This window comes from Schistocerca serialis, chromosome 3 (genome assembly GCF_023864345.2).
Source record: "Schistocerca serialis cubense isolate TAMUIC-IGC-003099 chromosome 3, iqSchSeri2.2, whole genome shotgun sequence".
NCBI lineage: Eukaryota > Metazoa > Arthropoda > Insecta > Orthoptera > Acrididae > Schistocerca > Schistocerca serialis.
The window spans coordinates 266,449,018-266,475,754 of record NC_064640.1 but is presented as its reverse complement, the minus strand read 5'-3'; the positions used below and the strand labels follow the sequence as shown (position 1 = coordinate 266,475,754).

General features: G+C 41.4%; 1 protein-coding gene across 1 annotated transcript in view; it reads right to left on the bottom strand.

Annotated features, from left to right (window-relative positions):
• The window catches only part of LOC126470780 (secreted frizzled-related protein 1-like), a 415,034-nt gene that overhangs the window by 177,273 nt on the left and 211,024 nt on the right, over positions 1 to 26,737 (bottom strand). Inside the window, exon 2 of the mRNA XM_050098788.1 lies at positions 4,123 to 4,197. Coding sequence (XP_049954745.1) covers positions 4,123 to 4,197 — 75 coding nt within the window. The remainder of the gene's footprint in view (positions 1 to 4,122; positions 4,198 to 26,737) is intronic.

The following is a 26,737-nucleotide window of genomic DNA, read 5'->3' as shown; positions in this document are numbered from 1 at the left end:
GCCATCACCAGATGGCGATGGCAACTATACAGTGTATATAAGACTATCGAAAAATGTAGCCAACAGGAGATTGCACACGGAACATCGATCATGTACTATACAATTTGAAAGCCGCGGAGTAACCATGCAGGCATAGTACTTAAAAAAAGAAAAAAAACGTTTTATGTAATGTACATACACTGTTAGGCCAGTGTATTAGAAACTGCTTTGCTCATATTGTGCTGTATGTGCGCCGAGATAGACACTGTATTTTCTACTTTGGTTCTAATTTTAGTTTTTACTTTAACGCAGTCTTCTGACTACTCAGTCATTATTGCTGGTGTTAAGTTTATTTTATTCACTGATTTATGACATTTTATTTCATGGCACTATGATTTTACTGATTACACTTGGCCCTGATTCACAATATTTCCTGCTGCAAAGTTGGGTTCAGAATAGCATAATGTTAACTGCTTTATTATAGCATGCCTGGTATTTTTAACAAGTTATTTTCCAGTTCATTCCGTTACTTTATGTTTTAACATATGCGGTACATGTGTTTACGGTGTGCCTCATGTTTGTCCTTCTTTTAATTTGTGATCTGCGGATAATATGTGTATAAAATCCCAGTCTATGTTACTTTTGCCTGCACTGTTTTCGAAACTGTTTCATTTCTACGCCTACGTTGTAATTTGTATGAAGCTATGTCACATTCCACGCTCACATTGTAATTATTTGTGTACGTAAGTCATATTATATCGGTGTTTTTATATCTTTCACGTTGTTATAATTTACGTCTTAACTGATACCTGAGCTATGGTTAGTAATTGTAGCAGCTAACATTTCACATGATATGTTTATTTTGTTATATTATTTACTTTTAATTCTGCACATTACGTAAAATCTTTTCATGAAGTATTATGCTTGCATGATTTCTCCTTGGTTTTCAAATTGCATAGTACATAATCCATGTTCAGTCTATGACCTCCTGTTGGTTGCATTTTTCAACAGTCATTTATGCTCTGTATTAGTTGCTAACGCCATCTGGTGATGGCAGTTGTTTCCCTCAGCACTACAGGTCTCTATGTACGTCCAGTTTGGCACTAGGCTTAATATACTATATGGGCTATTTTCAAGACCTTGTTTGCCTACTGCTGTGCGGCTGTATGGCTCGGTCTTGTATTTCTTTGTAACTATTGATGCAAAGTGTGATCATTATGTATTTAATTCTTCTGTGGCATTACATATTGTAATACCTTCTCTTTATTTTTAACACAACAATGTTCTATTTATGAGGTATCAAAGCGCATCAGTGAATTAAACTGCGACCTATATTTTCCACAATTCATTAAGTGAATGTTGATTGTTTGTAGAAGACTATGTTATGCCTTGTGTAAGAAGGGAAACCGTTTTCCGGTACGTGTCGCATTAACCAGCATCATCGTGGCCTATGGAGACTGCAGTTTACCGTTCCCCGATATTAGTGTTCATGTTAGTCAGGATGCTTGCGACTGCCATTCGAATATGGAATCGATGTGTTCACAAGGGACTAGCGCTTGAAAGGACAAACATATTCTTCTTTCGGCCGTTAACCACCATACACCCATGTCAAGTTCCTCAAGTCAGCAGGACAAGTAGCTACACAGACAGTGCGACGACATCTGGAGCACCATGGACTGTCAGCGCTGCAGATAATGGTTGCTTATAAGATCGGAAACTATGCTGAAATTCTCCACGATATCAATCACAAATAGTATGGAAGTAATTTGACAGCAAAGGGAAAGGAAAAGTCATTATGTTTTTCTAATCCTGTCAGTCATCTCGCCTTGTAGGATACCAAATATCAGGAATAGCCTACTGATAGTGGTTTTTACATGATATGGAATAGTATGCGGGCAGTTGCTGTTTTTGTTCTTCTCTTTCATCATGAACGCAATACCGCGATTCGCATGAGAAAGATTATCCAGCTCGTTCAAAGAGTGTATCAAATAAACTATTAATTTAATATCAAGACAGTTCGTTTCCGAATATCTAACCGAGAAAGACAAGGCCATCAACAGCAATTGAAGTGTTGGGTACAACGTCGAATAGTCGTGGGGGTTACTGGTATTTCGCTGAGCTAATCTATAATATAAATTGAACAATGAGCTCCCATCTACTTGCGTGCTATTATTATTAAGCTGGCTACGTCACAGATCTATATACACTTCGCAAAATTCCGTGACCAATATGTGTAAAGGAAAATACATAAAAAATATTCGTTTGCTCAGGAAAAGGCACACATAGTATTGCAAAAAAGTACAGAAAAGCCCAGGGTGACGTGTCCTACAATCTAAGCACGACATGAAACTGCGTTCAGGATCCGCATATAGCCTTTTTCCGTATGCAAAATTCCGATATACTGGCAACTTGTCTTCCATACTACAGCAACTACTCATAAGCGTATGAAATCTTTATAATTTCTCTCGTTCAATGTGTACTGAGCTAATTACTACGTTTGTTTGACTGTGGAAACGTTTCAATTCCAATAAAAGCTTAACAAAATGTGAGATGTACAGATATTACGAAAATGTGTTTGGTTACTGTTATTCATCACATAGATTTTCGTGTGTCTTGTATGACTACTAAAAGTAAAGCTAACTCAAGTCGCAATGAAAGGGTGGACTCGACTGCGCTAGAAGTTTAATTAAGTTAGCGGCTTATCATAGTACCGCTGCCTCTGACATTACCATCTCCCCCTTCGTCTGTGAAAATTTATTCAGTTCCTATCAGTAACTAAGCATACAGATTGAATGAGTAGTTCTTGCGTTGTCACTGTATTAATTTCCAATGATGTAAAGTCGAAATGTCAGTGCTTGCGAGGTTCGTCTCTACTTTTTAGATCGCTGCTGACAGTTACACAACAGATTCAGCATTCCGAAAGCAAACTTTGAACATTTAGTTACATGGAGGTAATATTAAGACAAATTTCCGGAAGAAGTGCTCGATTTAAATTTGTTGCTGTTTTAGTGATATTCGTATATGACGCCGATGGAATGGAAAATAGTAACTGCTGAAACTGTAGTAGGAGTCCAAGACTTGATGCATCTACACACAAGCATACTAGCATATCTAACCAATTATCTGCTGAAGTCAAGGGTGAGTTAGTGCCTTAACAATCCACGAGATTAGTTTGTCTTAGTGCTATGAGAGTAGATGCTCGAAATGTCCATCTCTCGCACGATTACAAGCTTAGCACGCTACCTGATCTCTCGCTGTCGCCTTGTAAATCTTTGCAACGAGCTCTTCATTGCTTTTTATCTCCGATCTGTACACTTCCTCTTTGAAGAAACCCTGGAGAAAGTAGTCCAGTGGTGTCAGGTCGGGGACCGTGCTGGCCAAGGAACGTACCGCCCCTTCCGGTCCATGTAGCTGGAAAATTGTCAGCCGTCCATTGTCGCACTCGTAGTCATGAATGTGCTACAGCGTCATCTAGTTGATACCATGGGTGTTGTCTTGTCTATAGAGGCATATCATCCAATATTGTTGTAGGCACACCTTCTAAGCAATGCAGGTAAAAAGCTATCCCCCTCTCCCCCCCATTCTGTCCTCCAGTGTGAATGGGCCAAACAGTGTATCACCGAAGATACCCACCCATACGTTAACACTGAATCTGGGTTGGAATGAGGCGGAACGAGTTGCACGAGGATTCTCATCAGCATAGATGTGTAAAATGTGTCTGTTCATAACACCATCTCTTGTGAATCCTGACTCGTCAGGCCATAAGACGTGGTTCACGAAATCTGGTTGGTCATTAACCATCTGTGATAACCACCGACAGTATGCGAGACGATGTCCATGATCTTGCGGGCTGGCATTTTGTTGAGCCACCCATTCTTATACCAGAATACTACACGATCAACGGAACGCTGGAAACACTGCTTAGTGAACATCACTTGTGGTACCAAGTGTGATGAGGAAATAACTGAAGTTCTAGTCAGTTAGTAAGGAACCAACAAATCACTGACTTTTCAATTACCTGTATATACCTATCGATTTCTTCATATGCATATAGAAGAGTTGACATTTACACAGTGGCCATTACTGATTTTCTTAGCATAGTAGTGAATATTTTGCTTCATAGAATAATAGCAACATACTTACCAAAATCTGCTCTGCAAAAGTTGTCCAGTATGTTTTCGTATGTTTCAACTTGATTGCACACTATGCAGCCACTATCTGAAACAAAAATAACAACGCTCTTTCAGTTTTTTAACAACAAAGTATCTTTTTGAGACTGTGTTATAGAAAAGTTAATAACAGCTAACAAACCTTCATTCTGAAGGAGCTGCAAAATTTGTAACTAGGCAGGAACAAGTCACTCCGAATATTAATATTAACCGTGTACTAACTCTCAAATTATACAATTAACGAATTAACTGACAGATACTACAGCTATGTACTGACTCATTCACTCGCTCGTTCTTTGTGCAATTCGCACTTAAGAATGAAGGGATTACACGTTGTTGTCAACTGCATGCTGAGACGTGAACGATGCTCAGAATCAAGCCATCCGCTTACCTATGTGACTGCTTCTTCGAAATAAGGCCCAACAGTCTCTAAGTGCACGTTATGTTTAACTTTGACCCTTAGCTGTTCCTGTAGCTTAGCATACAGTCAAATGAATTTTCTGTGAAATAGCCTCTGGGTGGATTCCTTCTTCCCTGAGAACTACATACAACATTAGTGAGACGAAATTATCTTAAGAATTACCTACAGTATTTAATGAGGAAAATTTCAACAGAGTCGTACAACTGTTTCTTACTATTGATTTGTTACTGCCTGTAATACCAGAATGAAAAAGAAAGATTTGTTTTTTCTCTGGAGGAGGGGAGGTATAAAATACCGTGTTCTCTCATGCTGTCATGAGAAAAATCTTTAATTTGAAATAAATTGAATTAACCAGCTGTTTTGCACGCATTATCAAGCTATGAATTCTTCGCATATTAATTTAAAACGGAGATAAATTTGATTATGCACAGAAGAGTGTGAGCTCATTATCGATTTGCGCATAACAACCATGCTTAATTTCTCGGTCACCTGTGGGGGGAGTGGGGTATATATCCATAAAACTTCAGTACATTTTCTGTAGCATTCTTCTAACATTTAAATTTGAGCAAGGGGAAACCCTACGCCGGTATATAGCACCCTTCGTTGTAATTTTTCCTTAATAGGGCACGAGCGTAAAATTTCCGCGCCATACTACCAATGTTTAGACTATAATGACAGTTACGTCAACGATACACTGGGCTATAATTAATTTTCTCTCCTCCTGACGGATGCATCAACATAAACTGTGTCTTACCCTCTCTCTCCTTTATATTTTGAATAGAAGTTTAGAGGACAACAAAAAAATACTGGCACACAATTTGACGATCCAAAACTGTACGTTCATCTTTCGTATTTGGGCAAAAACGACAATAAATGTTATCCATGTCTCCTGTACTAGATCTCTTCATCACGGAGGCGGGTAATGATATCTCTCCAGCACCTAAAACTGATAGTGGTGTGCTGAATCCATAAATCGTCCTAATGCGATCATTTTGTTCATGTGCATTATTCTGATGTCCTTAGTTAATCGCTGGCCGCGGTGACCGAGCAGCTCTAGGCGCTTCAGTCCGGAACCGTGCGACTGCTACGGTCGCAGGTTCGAATCCTGCCTCGGGTATGGATATGTGTTAGTTAGGTTTAAGTAGTTCTAAGTTCTAGGGGACTGATGACCTCAGATGTTAAGTCCCATAGTGTTCAGAGCCATTTGAACCATTTGAATTTGAACCTTTTGCGACCACTTCTTTTGAATTGAATGGAAACGAACTACCACATACGTATCTCTCTCATCACTTGTGGGGAAACATTGGGTTAGAGTGATAACCTGCATCTGTACATAACAAGGGACGCTATTAGACAGACTAAATAAAATCCTTTGCAGTGTTTTTAGTTGCTACTTTCTTATTTTAAAATAGTAGTTGCAACTTCAGATTCCTGGACTTCTATTCTAGTCTGCTTGCATTGAAATTTACAAATTAATGCAACAAAATTTACTTTGTATGTACTACCTATCTTTGTCCTGTCAACATGCAGTGTATTTGTCTTAACGGCTGCATGTTTTAAATCAGCTTTGATATGAAAATGTGTTGTTGAAATTGTTCTCCTTTGAGAGCCTTTGTTCTGCTCAGTCTTCAAGTTAAGATTCTTGCTTTACTAACACTTATTGTTGCAGTAATAACTACACGATATAGCTACTTTCTAAATTACGAACTACTGTTGTTCCATGGCCTTCCATTAACTCACAGTACAGGTGCGTAAGGTTCACTAAATGTGAAAGAATTACGTAGTTGCCTCTTACAGGGTGTTTCAAAAATGACCGGTATATTTGAAACGGCAATAAAAACTAAACGAGCAGCGATAGAAATACACCGTTTGTTGCAATATGCTCGGGACAACAGTACATTTTCAGGCGGACAAACTTTCGAAATTACAGTAGTTACAATTTTCAACAACAGATGGCGCTGCAAGTGATGTGAAAGATATAGAAGACAACGCAGTCTGTGGGTGCGCCATTCTGTACGTCGTCTTTCTGCTGTAAGCGTGTGCTGTTCACAACGTGCAAGTGTGCTGTAGACAACATGGTTTATTCCTTAGAACAGAGGATTTTTCTGGTGTTGGAATTCCACCACCTAGAACACAGTGTTGTTGCAACAAGACGAAGTTTTCAACGGTGGTCTAATGTAACCAAAGCACCGAAAAGCGATACAATAAAGGATCTGTTTGAAAAATTTCAACGGACTGGGAACGTGATGGATGAACGTGCTGGAAAGGTAGGGCGACCGCGTATGGCAACCACAGAGGGCAACGCGCAGCTAGTGCAGCAGGTGATCCAACAGCGGCCTCGGGTTTCCGTTCGCCGTGTTGCAGCTGCAGTCCAAATGACGCCAACGTCCACATATCGTCTCATTTGCCAGAGTTTACACCTCTATCCATACAAAATTAAAACGCGGCAACCCCTCAGCGCCGCTACCATTGCTGCACGAGAGACATTCGCTAACGATATAGTGCACAGGATTGATGACGGCGATATGCATGTGGGCAGCATTTGGTTTACTGACGAAGCTTATTTTTACCTTGATGGCTTCGTCAATAAACAGAACTGGCGCATATGGGGAACCCAAAAGCCCCATGTTGCAGTCCCATCGTCCCTGCATCCTCAAAAAGTACTGGTCTGGGCCGCCATTTCTTCCAAAGGAATCATTGGCCCATTTTTCAGATCCAAAACGATTACTGCATCACGCTACCTGAACATTCTTCGTGAATTTGTGGCTGTACAAACTGCCTTAGAACCAGCCGAAGTGGCCGTGCGGTTAAAGGCGCTGCAGTCTGGAACCGCAAAACCGCTACGTTCGCAGGTTCGAATCCTGCCTCGGGCATGGATGTTTGTGATGTCCTTAGGTTAGTTAGGTTTAACTAGTTCTAAGTTCTAGGGGACTAATGACCTCAGCAGTTGAGTCCCATAGTGCTCAGAGCCATTTGAACCATCTGAACTGCCTTAGACGACACTGCGAACACCTCGTGGTTTATGCAAGATGGTGCCCGGCTACATCGCACGGCCGACGTCTTTAATTTCCTGAATGAATATTTCGATGATCGTGTGATTGCTTTGGGCTATCCAAAACATACAGGAGGCGGCGTGGATTGGCCTCCCTATTCCCCAGACATGAACCCCTGTGACTTCTTTCTGTGGGGACACTTGAAAGACCAGGTGTACCGCCAGAATCCAGAAACAATTGAACAGCTGAAGCAGTACATCTCATCTGCATGTGAAGCCATTCCGCCAGACACGTTGTCAAAGGTTTCGGGTAATTTCATTCAGAGACTACGCCATATTATTGCTACGCATGGTGGATATGTGGAAAATATCGTACTATAGAGTTTCCCAGACCGCAGCGCCATCTGTTGTTGAAAATTGTAACTACTGTAATTTCGAAAGTTTGTCTGCCTGAAAATGTACTGTTGTCCCAAGCATATTGCAACAAACGGTGTATTTCTATCGCTGCTCGTTTAGTTTTTATTGCCGTTTCAAATATACCGGTCATTTTTGAAACACCCTGTATGTACTGAACGTTAATATTAATAGCAGCATGTCTGGGCCAGGAAATTCGCTATTACGCGTACAGATCCTTCTAGTACCGTGAACGGATACCCATCAGCGTGCATGCCAGGTATATAGCTACTAGGGTAGCAGAGTACGTGTGGCGTGCACACGGGGGTTTTTTAGGTTAGAGGGACCCCCCCTTGGGCGAAACGATAAAATACCTGACGGCTTACCAGAGAGGACATTATCATCGTTGATAAAGAATGTCCGTCCTCAGAGACCAAAAACAGGAAAAGTTAACGTAATATTGGTAAACTGCAGGAGTATCCAGGGCAAGGTTCCTGAATTAGTATCTCTTATTGAAGGAAATAGTGCGCATATAGTATTAGGAACGGAAAGTTGGTTAAAACCGGAAGTGAACAGTAACGAAATCCTAGACACAGAATGGAATATATACCGCAAGGATAGGATAAACGCCAATGGTGGAGGAGTATTTATAGCAGTAAAGAATTCAATAATATCCAGTGAAGTTATTAGCGAATGCCAATGTGAAATAATCTGGGTTAAGTTAAGTATCAAAGGTGGGTCAGATATGATAGTCGGATGCTTCTATAGACCACCTGCATCAGCAACCGTAGTAGTTGAGCGCCTCAGAGAGAACCTGCAGAACGTCGTGAAGAAGTTTCGTGATCATACTATTGTAATAGGGGGAGACTTCAATCTACCAGGTATAGAATGGGATAGTCACACAATCAGAACTGGAGCCAGGGACAGAGACTCTTGTGACATTATCCTGACTGCCTTGTCCGAGAATTACTTCGAGCAGATAGTTAGAGAACCAACTCGTGAAGCTAACGTTTTAGACCTCATAGCAACAAATAGACCGGAACTTTTCGACTCCGTGAATGTAGAAGAGGGTATCAGTGATCATAAGTCAGTGGTTGCATCAATGACTACAAGTGTAATAAGAAATGCCAAGAAAGGAAGGAAAATATATTTGCTTAACAAGAGTGATAGGGCACAAATCGCAGAATATCTGAGTGACCACCATCAAACGTTCATTTCTGAGGAAGAGGATGTGGAACAAAAATGGAAAAAATTCAGAAACATCGTCCAGTACGCCTTAGATAAGTTCGTACCGACTAAGGTCCAAAGCGAGGGGAAAGATCCACCGTGGTATAACAATCATGTACGAAAGGTACTACGGAAACAAAGAAAGCTTCATCATAGGTTTAAGAGTAGTCGAATCATAGCTGATAAGGAAAAGCTGAACGAAGCGAAAAAGAGCGTAAAGAGAGCAATGAGAGAAGCATTCAACGAATTCGAACATAAAACATTGGCAAACAATCTAAACAAGAACCCTAAAAAGTTTTGGTCATATGTAAAATCGGTAAGCGGATCTAAATCCCCTATTCAGTCACTCGTTGACCACGATGGAACCGAAACAGAGGACGACCGAAGAAAGGCAGAAATACTGAATTCAGTGTTCCGAAACTGTTTCACTGCGGAAAATCGTAACACGGTCCCTGACTTCAGCCGTCGCACGGACGCCAAAATGGAAAATATTGAAATAAACGATATCGGAATTGAAAAACAACTGCTATCACTTAGTAGCGGAAAAGCATCCGGACCAGACGAGATACCCTTAAGATTCTACAGTGATTATGCTAAAGAACTTGCCCCCTTTCTATCAGCAATTTATCGTAGATCGCTGGAAGAACGTAAAGTACCTAGCGACTGGAAGAAAGCGCAGGTCGTTCCCATTTTCAAGAAGGGTCATAAATCAGATGCGAATAATTATAGGCCTATTTCGCTTACGTCAATCTGTTGTAGAATAATGGAACATGTTTTGTGTTCTCGTATTATGACGTTCTTAGATAATACAAATCTCCTTCATCATAACCAACATGGATTCCGCAAACAGAGATCATGTGAAACTCAGCTCGCCCTATTTGCCCAAGAAATTCACAGTGCCGTAGACACTGGCGAGCAGATTGATGCCGTATTCCTGGACTTCAGGAAGGCATTTGATACGGTTCCGCACTTACGTTTAGTGAAAAAAATACGAGCTTACGGAATATCGGACCAGGTTTGTGATTGGATTCAGGATTTCCTAGAAGAAAGAACACAACATGTCATTCTTAACGGTTCAAAATCTGCAGATGTAGAGGTAATTTCGGGAATACCGCAGGGAAGCGTGATAGGACCTTTATTGTTTACAATATACATAAATGACTTAGTTGACAACATCGGTAGCTCCGTGAGGCTATTTGCAGATGACACGGTTGTCTACAAGAAAGTAGCAACATCAGAAGACTCGTACGTACTCCAGGAGGACCTGCAGAGGATTAATGCATGGTGCGACAGCTGGCAGCTTTCCCTAAACGTAGATAAATGTAATATAATGCGCATACATAGGGGCAGAAATGCATTCCAGTACGATTATGCCATAGGTGGTAAATCATTGGAAGCGGTAACGACCGTAAAATACTTAGGAGTTACTATCCGGAGCGATCTGAAGTGGAATGATCACATAAAACAAATAGTGGGAAAAGCAGGCGCCAGGTTGAGATTCATAGGAAGAATTCTAAGAAAATGTGACTCATCGACGAAAGAAGTAGCTTACAAAACGCTTGTTCGTCCGATTCTTGAGTATTGCTCATCAGTATGGGACCCTTACCAGGTTGGATTAATAGAAGAGATAGACATGATCCAGCGAAAAGCAGCGCGATTCGTCATGGGGACATTTAGTCAGCGCGAGAGCGTTACGGAGATGCTGAACAAGCTCCAGTGGCGGACACTTCAAGAAAGGCGTTACGCAATACGGAGAGGTTTATTATCGAAATTACGAGAGAGCACATTCCGGGAAGAGATGGGCAACATATTACTACCGCCCACATATATCTCGCGTAATGATCACAACGAAAAGATCCGAGAAATTAGAGCAAATACGGAGACTTACAAGCAGTCGTTCTTTCCACGCACAATTCGTGAATGGAACAGGGAAGGGGGGATCAGATAGTGGTACAATAAGTACCCTCCGCCACACACCGTAAGGTGGCTCGCGGAGTATAGATGTAGATGTAGATGTAGATAGTCCTGGAGTACACTAAGCTACTGTTCAGTCGTTCTTTTGTCGAATAACACGGGGATAAGCTAGCTTGTGGCTTGCTTCTAAATTCATCCGTCGATGTCTGTAGGTCGAATCTTAATAGTTCCATTCGTCTTAATACACTGAAGAAATGCCACAACTTGATTAGTTTAGTCGTTTGCCTCTATTACTTGATATCTGGGAGCTTTGTGAGTGAACTGTCATAACATAACGTGTCAGTGCTGCCTCAAGAACGGTGCAGCCTGCGCTGGAAATGGCACTCAACACTCTGGAAGCAACCCGCAGGAAGTCTTCACTCCGTCCTAGCCTCACCTCAGCGCCCCCGCTGTCTGCGGTTCTCCCTTACATTTCCGCCGGACAGCCGTCCGAAAGAAATTTCCCTTGGCACGTGCACGCTCTTCTTACGAGTTCCAGGGTGGTGATGTGCCCGTAATCTTCACTAAAAAGCTTCTGTTTCTTTCGATGATTAAAATTTAATTCTGGAAATATCTCAGTATAAAAATCAATGTTCACATAAAGGCATTACTGGCATTCTCTTATAGCATCTATCTCAGGACGACAGAATAATTCCTTTCTACCAAACATCTTAAAGATTTTATAGCTCACCAGTTTAAGGAAACACCAAGAGAAAAATATATTCAATCTTCCTACGTTTGAAAATCATCAGGCTGGGGTTATCATATGAATGACGTAGAACTGTCTGTTTCAGCTCTTGAGTCGAGACATGTGAGCACATGAAAACAGTAAATACAGCAAAAATTATTTTAATTAACGTTATAGCTTTTCCGAGGAGAATGAGGTGCACTGAATATGGCAGCTTTTTGCCAGATTTTACCAACGTAATTACGTGCTACGCAGTTGATAGTCCATAATTTTTTATGGAACAGTGTCTTTTCAATCATTTTTGCCTTACTAGGTATGAAAATATCCTTATTTAATAATCAGTTATGCGTATTATTAAACTGAAGCCTAATCTATAACGCTTTGCAGTTTGTAGGAGTCAAATGCAATGAGATGGAGTGAAGATGATTTTTGATTATGCATATTTGTTATTTTTTAAAATTTTTTCGTTTATTACAAGACATGTAAAGGACAATTAATTCTATTATATATAATCTGAAGTCTCAGCATATGTGCCAACAGGAGCACGGAAAAGGGCTTTTGAGAAAAATACTATTTCGCAGGAATGTCTCGTGACGTCTTTGGCATGTGATTCTTGACTAATCGAAATAATTACTGCTGAAATACAGTTGACGTAATTTTTCCAGAAGATGTGGAAATAACAGGACTTGCATTAGGACGTGTCATATGCTACCTTTTTTCTAAGCTCGAACCTGTTGTGCAATGGAATGCTGTTATGAACTAATGTCTCGCCTTTCTATCTATCCCTACCTCTTCTCTATCTCTCTGTCTGTTCTGTATGTTGTGTGTGTGTGTGTGTGTGTGTGTGTGTGTGTGTGTGTGTGTGTGTGTTCCATCTTTCTACGGACGACCCGGAAGCCCACAGATAAAATTCTGGAGATTGTTCATGGGAGTTTTATGGGTGGTTTGGTATAAGAGACCGTGGTGTCCTGTGGCTCGTCACAAAGTAATTGCATTTCGTTTGATTCCTTATCCCCGTTTATCTTTATATCGGTATTGCGCTGAAAATATCTGCACAACAGTGCAAATGTGACGGTATTCGCTATGTGTCTTGTTTGGAAGCAAACTTATTTCGTCCCCTCACGGTACTTGTTGATAACAGAAACGCCCACTTCATCCTTCGTCCTGAAGCTTGCAGTGATTGCTGCTCAGTTATGTCTCGGGTTTGTTTTTCCGGCAGCGTTAGTAGTACATTAACAGTGATACACAGCAGTATGGATAGGGTCGCTTATGAAGAGTTCGCCAATATGCACCCTGTGTATGGGTTCACTGGATGCAACGGAAGAGCGTCATAACGACGCTATGCTCAGGCGTTCCCGCAGCGACGACGGAAACAACAACAAGAACAACACAATACTTTTTCATATTAGTATCGTTACATTACTCTTTGTGTTGTACGTTTTGATGATTACACAGTACAGATTTCTTTGCTTTTGTGAAGGTATTTTCACACAAACAAACATAACTCGTGTAACAAACCGAATAAATCTTATTTACATTATTCCTCTATAACGAGCCACTAGATACCACGTATTCCTTGTATTAAAATATTCAGAAAATATCCCTCAACAAACTCTGAAACTGTGTCGGTGGAGTTTCGGTTCACTCTGTGTATTTCATAGAGGAATACGTATTGTTAGGTCGTATGCTGTGCTGAAGTACTGCAAAGAAGTAGTTGATATCCAACGACGCCCGATATCGAGGTCGTTAGTGACGGATTAATAGATCATTTGGGTGTAACGGGAAATTTCCCGTGGCCTCTTTGTAGGAAATAGCATGACATTTGCATCCATAGACTTAGGGGAACCACGGAAAATTTAAGTAAGGGTCGATGTACGGACAGGGATTTGACTCTTGCATCGGTGTTTCAACTGCTATGCCACATAACTATGAGCAAATAGCTTGTTTTGAAGAGCTGCCTGTACAATTGATGGTATGCTACCGTGCTACCAAAATACAGTTTCACTAGGCAAACACATTTGCAGCGACCCGCCTTGTTTGCGACTGGTCGCTCCATTATCCGTCGTCAAATATGTTGGTTTTAGCAGATGGCTTATTTGGCGGCATACAATAAACAGCAGTAGCTGTGTCCATACAGGGGGATCTGAATGAGGCGTTCTTTGCGCCTAAGAGTATTTGCTAAGGGCGTAAAGGCGTAGGCAGCCAGATCTGGTGGTATCAGCCAAGCTAAGTGCAGCAGCCACTTCAGCTGGGTGCGACGCGGCGAGCAGTTTCACGCCTTTGTCAATAAAAATACAGCAGCCTCAACAGTGTTTTACAGACAGTGGTGTATTACATTTCTTTCGACACGCGTTACCGTCTGTCGTTCTGAAGTAAGGAAATGTTTAACAAGTGATTTTCAGCACGTTGTACAAAGGAAAAGGGCAGTCCTATATGTAACTATGGCACCCATACTCGCGGCAGGAGTCGTTATTAACAGCAAATAATATTATGACACCTTTGGTCCGCCTTTCAAGTCTTTAGACGACTGCTTAGTTTAAATTTTCTATGAATTTACCAGTTAATCTCCGAATCATCTAAATAATCTTCTCAACTCCAACAGGATGCTTGAAACAAAGTAACTGCAGCGTAATAATGAAAGAATCAGACCATGAGTAGATGATAACTACTACATTTTAATAGTTTTTCTAGGTCTGTAGTTCTCAAGGTACAGGACAGACGCTATATCTAGTCCGGCCGCCATTTGTGTAGACTTTTATCCACTGTGTTCTACTAGCAGAACGTTACCTGGAGTGTACCATCTTGAGGTTAGGTTATCTACATGATGCCACATGAGGCGGGGGAAGGGGGGTGGGTGGGCGCGTCTGACACGACCTTGGTGCAGTGCAGCACACCCATAGACCACATTACTCGTGAATGACCAGTAAGAAAATTTAATGCAGACTGGAACGACTTCATGAAGGCCCCTCTTAAGACTACTGCACTGTTCAACTTCCCGAATATAGAGTAATGACGGGAGTGTGAAATTCATAATGTCTCTAGTTTGTCACAGGCTATAGTTTATGTTACTTATTTGAATACTTTCTTATGTTTGTTTTCTTTTTTTTTTTGTTTTCCACGTGTCATACCTTTCTCTAGTTTTGCCGTACACTAAATAAAATAAAAAACTGCTTTTTAACTTCGAACTCTGAAGAATCCTCTTCCCAAACCAACATTACTGGATCATTTTTGTGTTGCAAATTCGCAGACGTGACTCATGTTTCTGGGCAATGAATTTCTTCTGGACACTAAACAAGCATTAATACAAATATAATTAAGAGATATGTCACTGAGAATGAGAAATTACTTTTAAACGCAAGATCATTAGAAGGAGCAAACTGGAAAATTCTGTTTGAAGGAACACAAAACTATCTGATTTGCCCTCATTGCACGTAGAAAAGCGACCTTACTAGAAGGACGGAGACAACTGCCACAGCAGTTGGGAAAGAGGAAAGGACTTGTAGTGAGTTCGATTTTAGACTTTTTCAAGTATTCGAGTAATTCACTCTTTCCAAGCGACCTGTGACTTACACTATACGTACAGATGTAATATTGGTGTGTGGGATTTAGAAACAATGTACTGGATAATCAGGCAAACCAAAACGCAGACGCGGATTCAGAACACAATGTTATGAAGTTCTAAGCCCCAGGGAATAGAAGCAAATAGGTCAGGAGAATATGTGATTTAGCGAAGTCACGGAAAATCTAAAACTGGCTGATAGGGCATGGATATGAACCGTCGTCCTCCCGAATACGATTACAAGTGTCTAATCAGACATTGGAAGCGTTTCGCAAATATATTTGTGACGATGTTAGAATATGCGATGCAAATTTTACTAAAAATGACCGAAAATAATAAGTACGTGAAGAAGACAAAACAGAAACTTATGTACGGGGGATTTCACATTTCATCAGTTAAGACGGCAGGTGGCAGATGGCAGAGTGATTAATAACAGAGAGAAAATTATACAATAACCGGACGGCTCTTTAAAAGTTTGTGTAGTTCAAGAAATGAATCAAAAGCATTAACAATTATATACAAAAATAATCAAATTCGGGAAGTAATGCCATATTAGTTGTATAAAGCCATTCGACGTATGGTGGAAGGAAAGAGGACAGGATATGACGCTGTTTCAATGCAAATTATTATAGTGGAAGTTAAATTATTGTATTTCGAATCGAGTAAAGATATCGTAGAAAAAGAGATGGAAATCCACTGCATAGGATGAAAAATTGTTGGAATGGTAGAACAATAGCTCTTGTAAGATCAATTTTGAGTAAAAAGTTTCATTTATAAATCATATCCATTAGGAGTTAAATACTCGACACTGACTCATACAGTCTCTCCTGAAACACATTTGGAACAGAGTGCTTTGAAATGAAAAACAAAATAGTTTTCAGAAGCATTAGGTGAGCTGGTCGTTGTAATGCGACGTCTCAGAAGGGTGCTTAGTTTGAGTGACAAGCGATATATAAAGTAAAATTGAATGCATGAGGGAAGAAATCTTTGGAAATACCATGCTCGATAAACCTGACGTTGTGGAGCGTATTCGAGACACCCAGATAGAATTAATTAAAATAATGAAGAATAGTACATAATATTTTTAGTGTTTAGTAAAGGATGGATATTTTCGTATAGGTTACTGAATATGTCGAATTAACAGGCGCACAGAGATGAAGGGACTAGTTCAATAAAGGACGAAACTGACAATCATAATTAACTGTTCTAGCTCAAAGACATAACTGATTTTTTTTAGTGTCCTGTAATAAAAGGACGCAATATTTGGATGAAAGCTGAAAACTCATTTTTTAGTTTCATGTTTATAGCTAAGCTAACATATACTGATGAGCCAAAACATTATGACCACGTGCTAAAAACGTGTTTGGTCCATCTTTGGAAAGCAATGCTGCAGTAATTCTGCGTGAAATGGATTCGACAAGTTCAAAAAAATGCTAACGTCATCAGTCCCTACGCTTACACACTAATTAACCTAAATTATCCTAAGGACGAACACACACACGCCCATGCCCGAGGGAGGACTCGAACTTCCGCCGGGACCAGCCGCACAGTCCATGACCGCAGCGCCTCAGACCGCTTTTTTTTTTTCCAAGTTCGTTGGTTGATCCTTCCACTCAGTTTTTTTACTACAGAGGCCAACCGGCTCTCTGACCGAACACGCTGAGCTACCGTGCCGGCTATATTAGGCAAATTTGATGGCCAAGTTGTCTACGTGGACCCACTATCATAATCCTGAAACCAGTGTTGACGATTCTGACCTTGTGACACGACCAGTTAGTCTGCTGGAAAATACTATCGTCGTCGGGAAAGACATCAAGAATGAAGGGAAGCAGGTGATTCAAAATAATGTAGTGAACACCCTCATGTGCTACTAAAAACCCCATGGAACCCCATGTGAATGTTCCCAAAAGAACTGCCATCAGAACTGACGATATCGTTCTGTCCACATGGGAAAACTTAGGGTTGTTTTCTGCGAAGCCTCATGTTCATCATGCACTGAACGGTGTGCTCCGCAACACTTGTGCCCGCACCATCACTGAACTTTGTCATCAGATCGCCGCCTAGCCTACTTCATAGAGCGCCCAAGACTCTGACCTCCACGTCGTGGATGTCTGACACCTTGTCACCTAAATGTGGTTTCACTGACCTTCATTCACATTTGTGGCCCGTATCGTCTCTAGAATGAACCACTATTCGTCTTTTGCTCGCTTATGTGCGTCGTTGAGGGGAAACAAAACAACGCTAGTCGTCGTGGCTCATTTCGAAGCGGGACTCTTCCCTGAAAACAGTTCTACTCCTTTCAATGAGATTTCAGGCCGAAGACGTTTCTGGAGAGGCCACAGAGAGCGGTTTGATGCCAACCTGGCTATAGCCCGCATACGGCCCGATAACTGGGAGCGATGATCTGGGGTGTCATTTCTTTTCGTAGCAGGACCCCTTTGGGTTTCATCCGCAGTACCCTTACTACACAGCGGTACGTTGACGATATTCTGCGCCCCGTTTTGTTGTCCTTCAGGGCAAGCCATCCTTACAAGATAATGTCCGCCTGCACATGGAGAGAGTTTCTACTGCTTGTCTCTGTGCGTATAATGGCCAGCAAATGCGCTGGATCTCTCCCCAGTTGAGAGGATTATGTGCAGGGCCCTCCGACTAGCTCGAGATTTTAACGATCTAAGTCGCCAATTGGACAGAATTTGGCACTATATCCGCCAGGAGAACATCCAACAACTCTATCAATTAATGCCAAGCCGAATAACAGCTTCCATAAGGGACAGACGTCGACCAAGGCGTTATTGATTTGCTCCATTAGTGCAGCTCTTTCTCTTGAATAAATTATACAGTTTTTCAGAAATTGTAAACATTTGTTTGTCTGTACATGTAAATCACAGCTACTGATTTCCGTCCCACGCGTATAATTCCTTCGTAGTGTGTTGCTTTTTTTTATTTTTCTTATAGTGCACTTTCTACACCGTGTCATGTGGCTGCAACGCCACCAGGCGGCATTCCGTCTTGTTGTGGGCAGTTGCCACAACAAAAACAAAATAAAAAAATGAGAGTCATCTTATGAGGAATCGCTAAGCGATTCGATACCGGCCATGGTAAATACACTACTGGCCATTAAAATTGCTACACCAAGAAGAAATGCAGATGATAAATGGGTATTCATTGGACAAATATATTATACTAGAACTGACATGTGATTACATTTTCAAGCAGTTTGGGTGCATAGATCCTGAGAAATCAGTACCCGGAACAACCACGTCTGGCCGTAATAACGGCCTTGATACGCCTGGGCATTGAGTCAAGCAGAGCTTGGATGGCGTGTACAGGTACAGCTGCCCATGCAGCTTCAACACGATACCACAGTTCATCAAGAGTAGTGACTGGCGTATTGTGACGAGCCAATTGCTCGGCCACCATTGACCAGACGTTTTCATTTGGTGAGAGGTCTGAAGAATGTGCTGGCCAGGGCAGCAGTCAAACATTTTCTGTATCCAGAAAGGCCCGTACAGGACTTGCAACATGCGGTCGTGCATTATCCGGCTGAAATGTAGACTTTCGCAGGGATCGAATGAAGGGTAGAGTCACGGGTCGTAACACATCTGAAATGTAACGTCCACTGTTCAAAGTGCCGTCAATGCGAACAAGAGGTGACCGAGACGTGTAACCAATGGCACCCCATACCATCACACCGGGTGATACGCCAGTATGGCGATGACGAAAACACGCTTCCAATGTGCGTTCACCGCGATATCGCCAAACACGGATGCGACCATCATGATGCTGTAAACAGAACCTGGATTCATCCGAAAAAATGACGTTTTGCCATTCGTGCACCTAGGTTAGTCGTTGAGTACACCATCGCAGGCGTTCCTGTCTGTGATGCAGCGTCAAGGGTAACCGCAGCCATGGTCTCCGAGCTGATAGTCCATGCTGCTCCAAACGTCGTCGAACTGTTCGTGCAGATGGTTGTTGTCTTGCAAACGTCCCCATCTGTTGACTCAGGGATCGAGACGTGTCTGCACGATCCGTTACAGCCATGCGGATAAAATGCCTGTCATCTCGACTGCTAGTGATACGAGGCCGTTGGGACCCAGCACGGCGTTCCGTATTGCCCTCCTGAACCCACCGATTCCATATTCTGCTAACAGTCATTGGATCTCGACCAACGCGAGCAGCAATGTCGGGATACGATAAACTGCAACCGCGATAGGCTACAATCCGACCTTTATCAAAGTCGGAAACGTGATGGTACGCATTTCTCCTCCTTACACGAGGCATCACAACAACGTTTCACCAGGCAACGCCTGTCAACTGCTGTTTGTGTATGAGAAATAGTTTTGAAACTTTCCTCATGTCAGCACGTTGTAGGTGTCGCCACCGGTGCCAACCCTGTGTGAATTCTCTGAAAAGCTGATCATTTGCATATCACCGCATCTTCTTCCTGTCGGTTAAATTTCGAGTCTGTAGCACGTTATCTTCGTGGTGTAGGAATTTTAATGGGCAGTAGTGTAAAAATTGAAGAGTTACAAAAGGTGACTGGTTGCAGCAATTTCTGGAAATCTTTAGTAGTCATAATGTTTCGGTTAAACATTATAGTTCTGACGTATTCGATGTGGCTGTCGCGACACACTTTTGATAAATATACACACACATACAGAAAACGGTCGTCAGTTTCACTGTTTGTGTTTCCAATTTGATTCGAGTTGTTTTCGGCAGAGTGAGGCGAGTTGGCAGCGCGGCGCGATGTTGAGTTTTGAAAGGGCGCGCAACCGGCCTTGGCTGGCGCGACGCGCTCTGATCTTTAAAAGACCGCCGCCGTCTGTCTCATTACGGATGGGCCTTTCTTCTCAAGGAGAAGTCAGCCGTGCACTTTTCGGGAGGGATTAAGTTACTACTGTAGTAACTGGGAGAATTAACAATGGGTGACTTTTCGCGAATCAGTACGCCTACTTTTTATGAGTACAATGTAACTCTCCTTGTTTTCATTGTGCAATCCACACTATAGAGATAGATATGGAAACATCGCAGTTTTCTCTTACATAATAATTGGCCTCTCAGTAGAATGTGCCATGTTACTCTTTAATCCGTATAATGTAACTTTTTATTCGACGTTTAAACTCTGTAGCACAACTGCAGCAAACACATATTTTATTATGCCTGTGTACTTTACACATAGTCTGTAACCTAATGACCAAATTCAGTTCCAGTTTCATTCAATTTTACGCACTTTGTATAATCACATTTTGTCTCACAAAAGCTTTCAAATGGTTCAAATGGCTCTGAGCACTATGGGACTCAACATCTATGGTCATCAGTCCCCTAGAACTTACAACTACTTAAACCTAACTAACCTAAGGACAGCACACAACACCCAGCCATCACGAGGCAGAGAAAATCCCTGACCCCGCCGGGAATCGAACCCGGGAACACGGGCGTGGGAAGCGAGAACGCTACCGCACGACCACGAGATGCGGGCACAAAAGCTTTGATTAAACATTTCAGATCTACAGGGTGGTCAGAAACAGCATGAAAAGCTTGTGACGGTGTTACAGGATACTTTATGCTGAGAAATAATTGTTAAGGAAAAAACTCGATAGGTTGCGCCGTTTTCGAGTTAATTAGCATTGAAATTAGTCAATCAGGCCTTTGCGCGCCCAAATTCAATCGGCCTGTCAGAGACGGTATCGCCAAACGTGTTCTTCGATTGGCTTCCTAAAACTGAACAAGAGTGCGATACAAAAATTGGACATCGGACGATAGTAAGGATCGGACCCGAGCCAACGGTTGAGCAGTCTCGTGCTCTATCATCTACGCTAAGAGATAAAACTGAGACTAATTACTGCATCTGTCGGGCCGCTTGAATCTGCGAGCACAACAGCCCGATTGGCTAACTTCAATGCTAATTAACACGGAAGCGGTGCAACGTATCGATTTTTTTTTCTTAGCAATTATTTCTCAGCACAACCTACCCAGCAACACCCTTACTAGCTTTTCCGACTGCTTCTGACCACCCTGTATACGTCAGTCATAGTTAAACAAAAACCATAGTTTGACACATAACTCATGACCATACGACACAACATGTCGTATTACTGTCTATTCTATATACCGTCACTTCTTATTCGACCTTTAAAAACATTGTCATGCTTCTAGGAAAGACACATTTTATTGTCTCAAGGTATTTTACACAGAGTCTGTGACTTAATGTCTTTGCTGCTTTAGCATCCATTGAACTAATGTAGTTGCTTTCGTTACCCGTTGTGAAGCTGGGCTGCGTTTGTAAATGTTGATCATAGTGTGTGATGCCCTAATGGTGTTTGGTTCAAATGGCTCTGAGCACTATGGGACTTAACTTCTGAGGCCATCAACCCCCTAGAATTTAGAACTACTTAAACCTAACTAACCTAAGGACATCATACACATCCATGCCCGAGGCAGGATTCGAACCTGCTACCGTAGCGGTAGCGCGGTTCCAGACTGTACCGCCTAGAACCGCTCGGCCACCCCGGCCGACTAATGGTGTTTATTATGAATTGTATAGCAGATATGAAGTGCATGTGCAAAACAGAGAAATTTAGGAACGTGCAATAAAAATATTCGACGAATGCGTCTTTCAGGATCATATACAACACATTATTTGTTAATCAATTTTATAGCCCTGAAACGTCCCCTTTTGAACAATTACAAATGACTGTGCTTAACCTGACACACAATATTTTTAGCGCAACGCAATCTGACTTTCAAAAATCCCTACAAAAGAATGGCCCTGACTAACATTAAACTATACCTTCCAGAAATCACTTACCTCACAAAAATCTTCATTACTCGAACTACTGCAATACAGCGAGCGCCACTACTGCCAGCTAAATAAAAGATTCAAACTACGGAAGGCACTAACTACTGATAGGGATAGTTAGCAAATGAAAGATATTAATAGAGAACAAACAATGTATTTACCTTGATATCATCATATATAAATATAGCAGTTCATGACAAATTTCAAAACTCCGCCATCTCTCTCCCCACATCCACCACTGCTGGTGGCTCACCTCCAACTGCGCAACGCTACGCGCTGTTCACAGCCAGCTGCCTAACACTACAATGGCGAGTATGACAACAATGCAAAGCAGCCACAGACTGCACACAGCACAGCCAGTGATTTTCATACAGAGGTGGCGTTACCAATAAAAAAACCTAAACAGCCTACTTACAGCCCTTTCTCATTTTATTTCCCAAATTAAATGTATCTCCATATATTTGCTGTGTTTTAAACAAAAAATGTTTATCTTAGAGCAAAAAACAAGTAATGATTGCAAAGTGAGGCCTCAGCATGATAGTTTGTAAGAGCCATATGACGATGAATTAAACAAAAACTCCGAAACTGGTTATGGTTAAATGTAAATAAGCCCCTCATACCACAATTGTAACTGGTTGCTGTAATCAAATTAAAATTCTTATAATTTTACTACAATACTATACGATCATTTTTAACAAAAGCGTTGTGGCCAGTTGAGAAAATACGCCTGTTGGAGACGAACACCACGTAACTCGAGTGTTCTCCAGGGTCACTTAATTTTTGTTCTTTCAAAAATGGTTCAAATGGCTCTGAGCACTATGGGACTCAACTGCTGAGGTCATTAGTCCCCTAGAACTTAGAACTAGTTAAATGCAAATCATCAGAGCTGCAACATGCCCGCGTCATCCGTACAGAGCACACAACTGCGTGTTTGAAACAAGGTCGACAGTTACGACGGCGGGTATGAGAGAAGAACGTCTGCATAGACGCCGAATGACGTTGGATAACACAGCTCTACAAAATAATTTTTTTTTTTCGTTGCCAGGGAAGTTTGAACGAAAATGGGATATTGTTATGATACTCATTCCGAGTATATTTGTACTTTTTCCAAATTGGCTCTGGTTTTTGAGATATAGGTTATTTGTGGACATGAGAGTTTCATGTGGATAATATCGACTGCATGGTCCATATATGGTGTAATGTATTTGCTACCTGTTTTTTAATTAGTGATATTGTACTATCTTTATGAAACAATTGTGCTCAGGGAGTGCATCTGTGTGGTTGAGGATTACATCATGCAAACATCATACTGTCAGCATGTGTTCAGTCCTGTTGTGCGGTGCGTGTGTTAAAGATATTGAGGGTTGTGCAGATTTGAATTCGGCAGTACTCGACATTCATTTGTTGGCCGAGGTAATCCCCACAACAGCCGATAGGTAGCGTTCAGTGTAAACAAGAAAAATGGCGATGGTCGAAAGTCACACACATGTGCAGTGCAGCTTCAAGGAGATAGAACCTTTTCATCGTGACGTAGCAAATAAGAGGTGAGTATTCATTTCACACAAAACAATTAATGATGTTTGTTGGATGTGATTGACATGCAAATACAACAAAGTTCTGTATAATATGTAGTATTTGTGCAATTTTGTTTTAGGAAAACATGAGTTCTTCTCGCCGTCTTTGCGTGAACCATCCAGATGAGTTCTGCTACATTTGTGGTGAATACGTTCTTCAAAAGAACAGGAAGAATATCACTCCTTTTGTGAAGGAAGCGTATCTGGCATATTTCGGAATTAAACTTGGAGATCAAGACAAGGCGTGGGCACCCCATAAAGTTTGTAAATGCTGTGTGGAGTGCTTACGGCAGTGGACAAAACGAAAAAGGAAAAGCTTAAACTTCGGAGTGCCTATGGTATGGCGAGAGCAGAAGAACCATACAGATGATTGCTATTTTTGCATTGTTAATGTGAAAGGTTTTAATAGGTTCAAAAAACGAAAGTGGGAATATCCCGATTTGGAGTCAGCAAGAAGACCGGTGGTGCACAGCAACGATGTTCCTGTACCAACCTTCACAACATTACCCACGCTAACATCATCAGATGACGATGTGCACGGCGAGGAATGAACAAGTAGTGGTTCGGAATACGAAGGACGTGAGACACAACCCCAGCAGTTCGACCAGAAGGAGCCCAGTGACTTGATACGAGAACTCAATCTTTCAAAGCAAGCATCAGAACTCTTAGCATCCAGGCTTAAGGAAAAGAACTGTCTTCATACAAGTGTTAAAATAACAGCTTACCGGACGAGAGAAGAAAACCTTCTTCCATACTTCAACCAAGAAGAGGTTATAGTGTATTGCAGCAATATACCTGGACTTTTACTTGAATTGGGGCTGCCAGAATATAGACCAGAGAACTAGCGTCTCTTCATAGACAGTTCCACTAGAAGTTTAAAATGTGTTCTCCTACACAATGGCAATCGTTACGCATCTATTCCAATTGCCCACTCAACAAAACTTTGTGAAGCATATGGTAACATCAAGATGGTTCTGCAGAAAATTCAGTATATGCAGCACCAGTGGTTGATTTGTGTTGATTTGAAAATGGTGAACTTCTTGCTTGGACAACAAAGTGGATACACAAAGCACCGATGTTTTATCTGCATGTGGGATAGTAGGGCAAAGCACGAACATTGGAAGCAGAAAACATGGCCTCCAAGGGAACATATGGCTGTTGGTGAAGCAAACATCATTAATGAACCTCTGGTTAGTAGGGACAAGATTGTTCTTCCACCATTACATATTAAGTTAGGACTAATGAAGCAATTCACCAAAGCTTTAGACAGAAATGGTAATTGCTTCACATACATCTGCAATACGTTCCCTGGACTCAGTAGTGAAAAACTTAAGGCAGGAATATTTGATGGTCCTCAAATTCGCAGGCTCATCAACGATACCAATTTTACAAATGTCATGACTGTCACTGAAGCATCGGCCTGGAACAGTTTTGTCGCTGTTGTGAAATGTTTTTTGGGCAATCATAAAGCTCCCAATTACGAGGAACTGGTCAAAAACATGCTCACTAACTTTCAAAACTTAGGAGCTAACATGAGCATAAAATTGCACTTCCTTCACAGCCACTTGGATCGATTTCCTCGTAATCTAGGTGATTTCAGTGAGGAACAAGGAGAGCGGTTCCATCAAGATATGAAAGGAATAGAGGAAAGATATAAAGGAAGATGGGACAGGCATATGATGGCAGATTATTGCTGGAATCTGCAACGTGACTGTTCTGAAGAGACCTATAAAAGGAAAGCGTGCAGGAAGCGGTTCGTCATGGACGGAAAATGATATACTTATAGAGAAACTTTTCAATTATGTTTTATACGTGGACAAATGCCTATCAGGTTTTCATAGAAGCTATTTATAAAGATGATTTTCTTTTTTCATTGTAGTTTGTAGCGCTCGAGTTCAGTATTAGCAATTTTTTCTAATTTTTTGAATAAATCATGCATTATCTCAAAAACTAGAGCCAAACTGCATAAATGGTTGCTATATTCGTCCTCAGCACCACTAACCCATCCTAAAGCCACTCAAATATCCTTGGCAAGAAAATGAGTGTTGACCAGTGTAATCAATTACCGAATGAACGATACGTCAAACGCAGCTAAAGGTGACCATTCGCTTAAATGAATGCCTTTTTGCTGTTCACAGACTAGATTCTAAGATTCGGCATCCTGAGGGTTTCAACCAAGAACGGTCAAGAGATTTTACACGCCCCAGTGACCAATATTTGTTGTTCGTGTTCATTAAATTCGATTTCAGAAAATCATTTGACTGAGTACCACACCTAGGCTTATTATCAAAAGTACGATTGTATGGGGCATCAAGCGAAATTTGTGACTGAGTAGAGAATTCTTTGGTAGGAAGGACGCATCACTTTATATTTGATAGAGAGTCATCGACAGATGTAATAGTAACTTCAGTGGACCCAAGTTAAGTGAGTTGGGTTCCCTGCAGTTCTTTTTGTATATTAAGGACCTTTCGGATGGTTTTCATATAAACGTTCATAGTGTGTGTGTGTGTGGGTGGATGTGGGTGTGTGTGTGTGTGTGTGTGTGTGTGTGTGTGTGGGTGTCACAATAAAGATGAATATACTTTGATGAGTGAGTTGTTAAATGAGATAATTTGTTTAAGATTTATAGTATCAACATTAGATTCCATTACTTGATACAAATGAATTATGAAGATGTAGGTTCAGTCATTGCTTCCAAGTTGGCATTAAAGAATGGGATGTAGCGAAGGGGTGACGTTATGTGCAAAAGGGAAGGAAGAGTCTGTTTCGATGCCTAGATGTCAGGACGGGTTCTTTCTTTCCACTGGAAGTGGATCTACGTTGAACTTTCGTTGGGTGTAGATGTGGACAGCGTGTCAGCGTAACGGTGGAGAGATGTGTTGATATAGTCACTGTATAACACCGGTTTAGATATTACGTGAGAGACTATGTATTTATTTGTTTCTAGCTTATGGGACCTGAAGAACATTTGCAAATGAGGCCA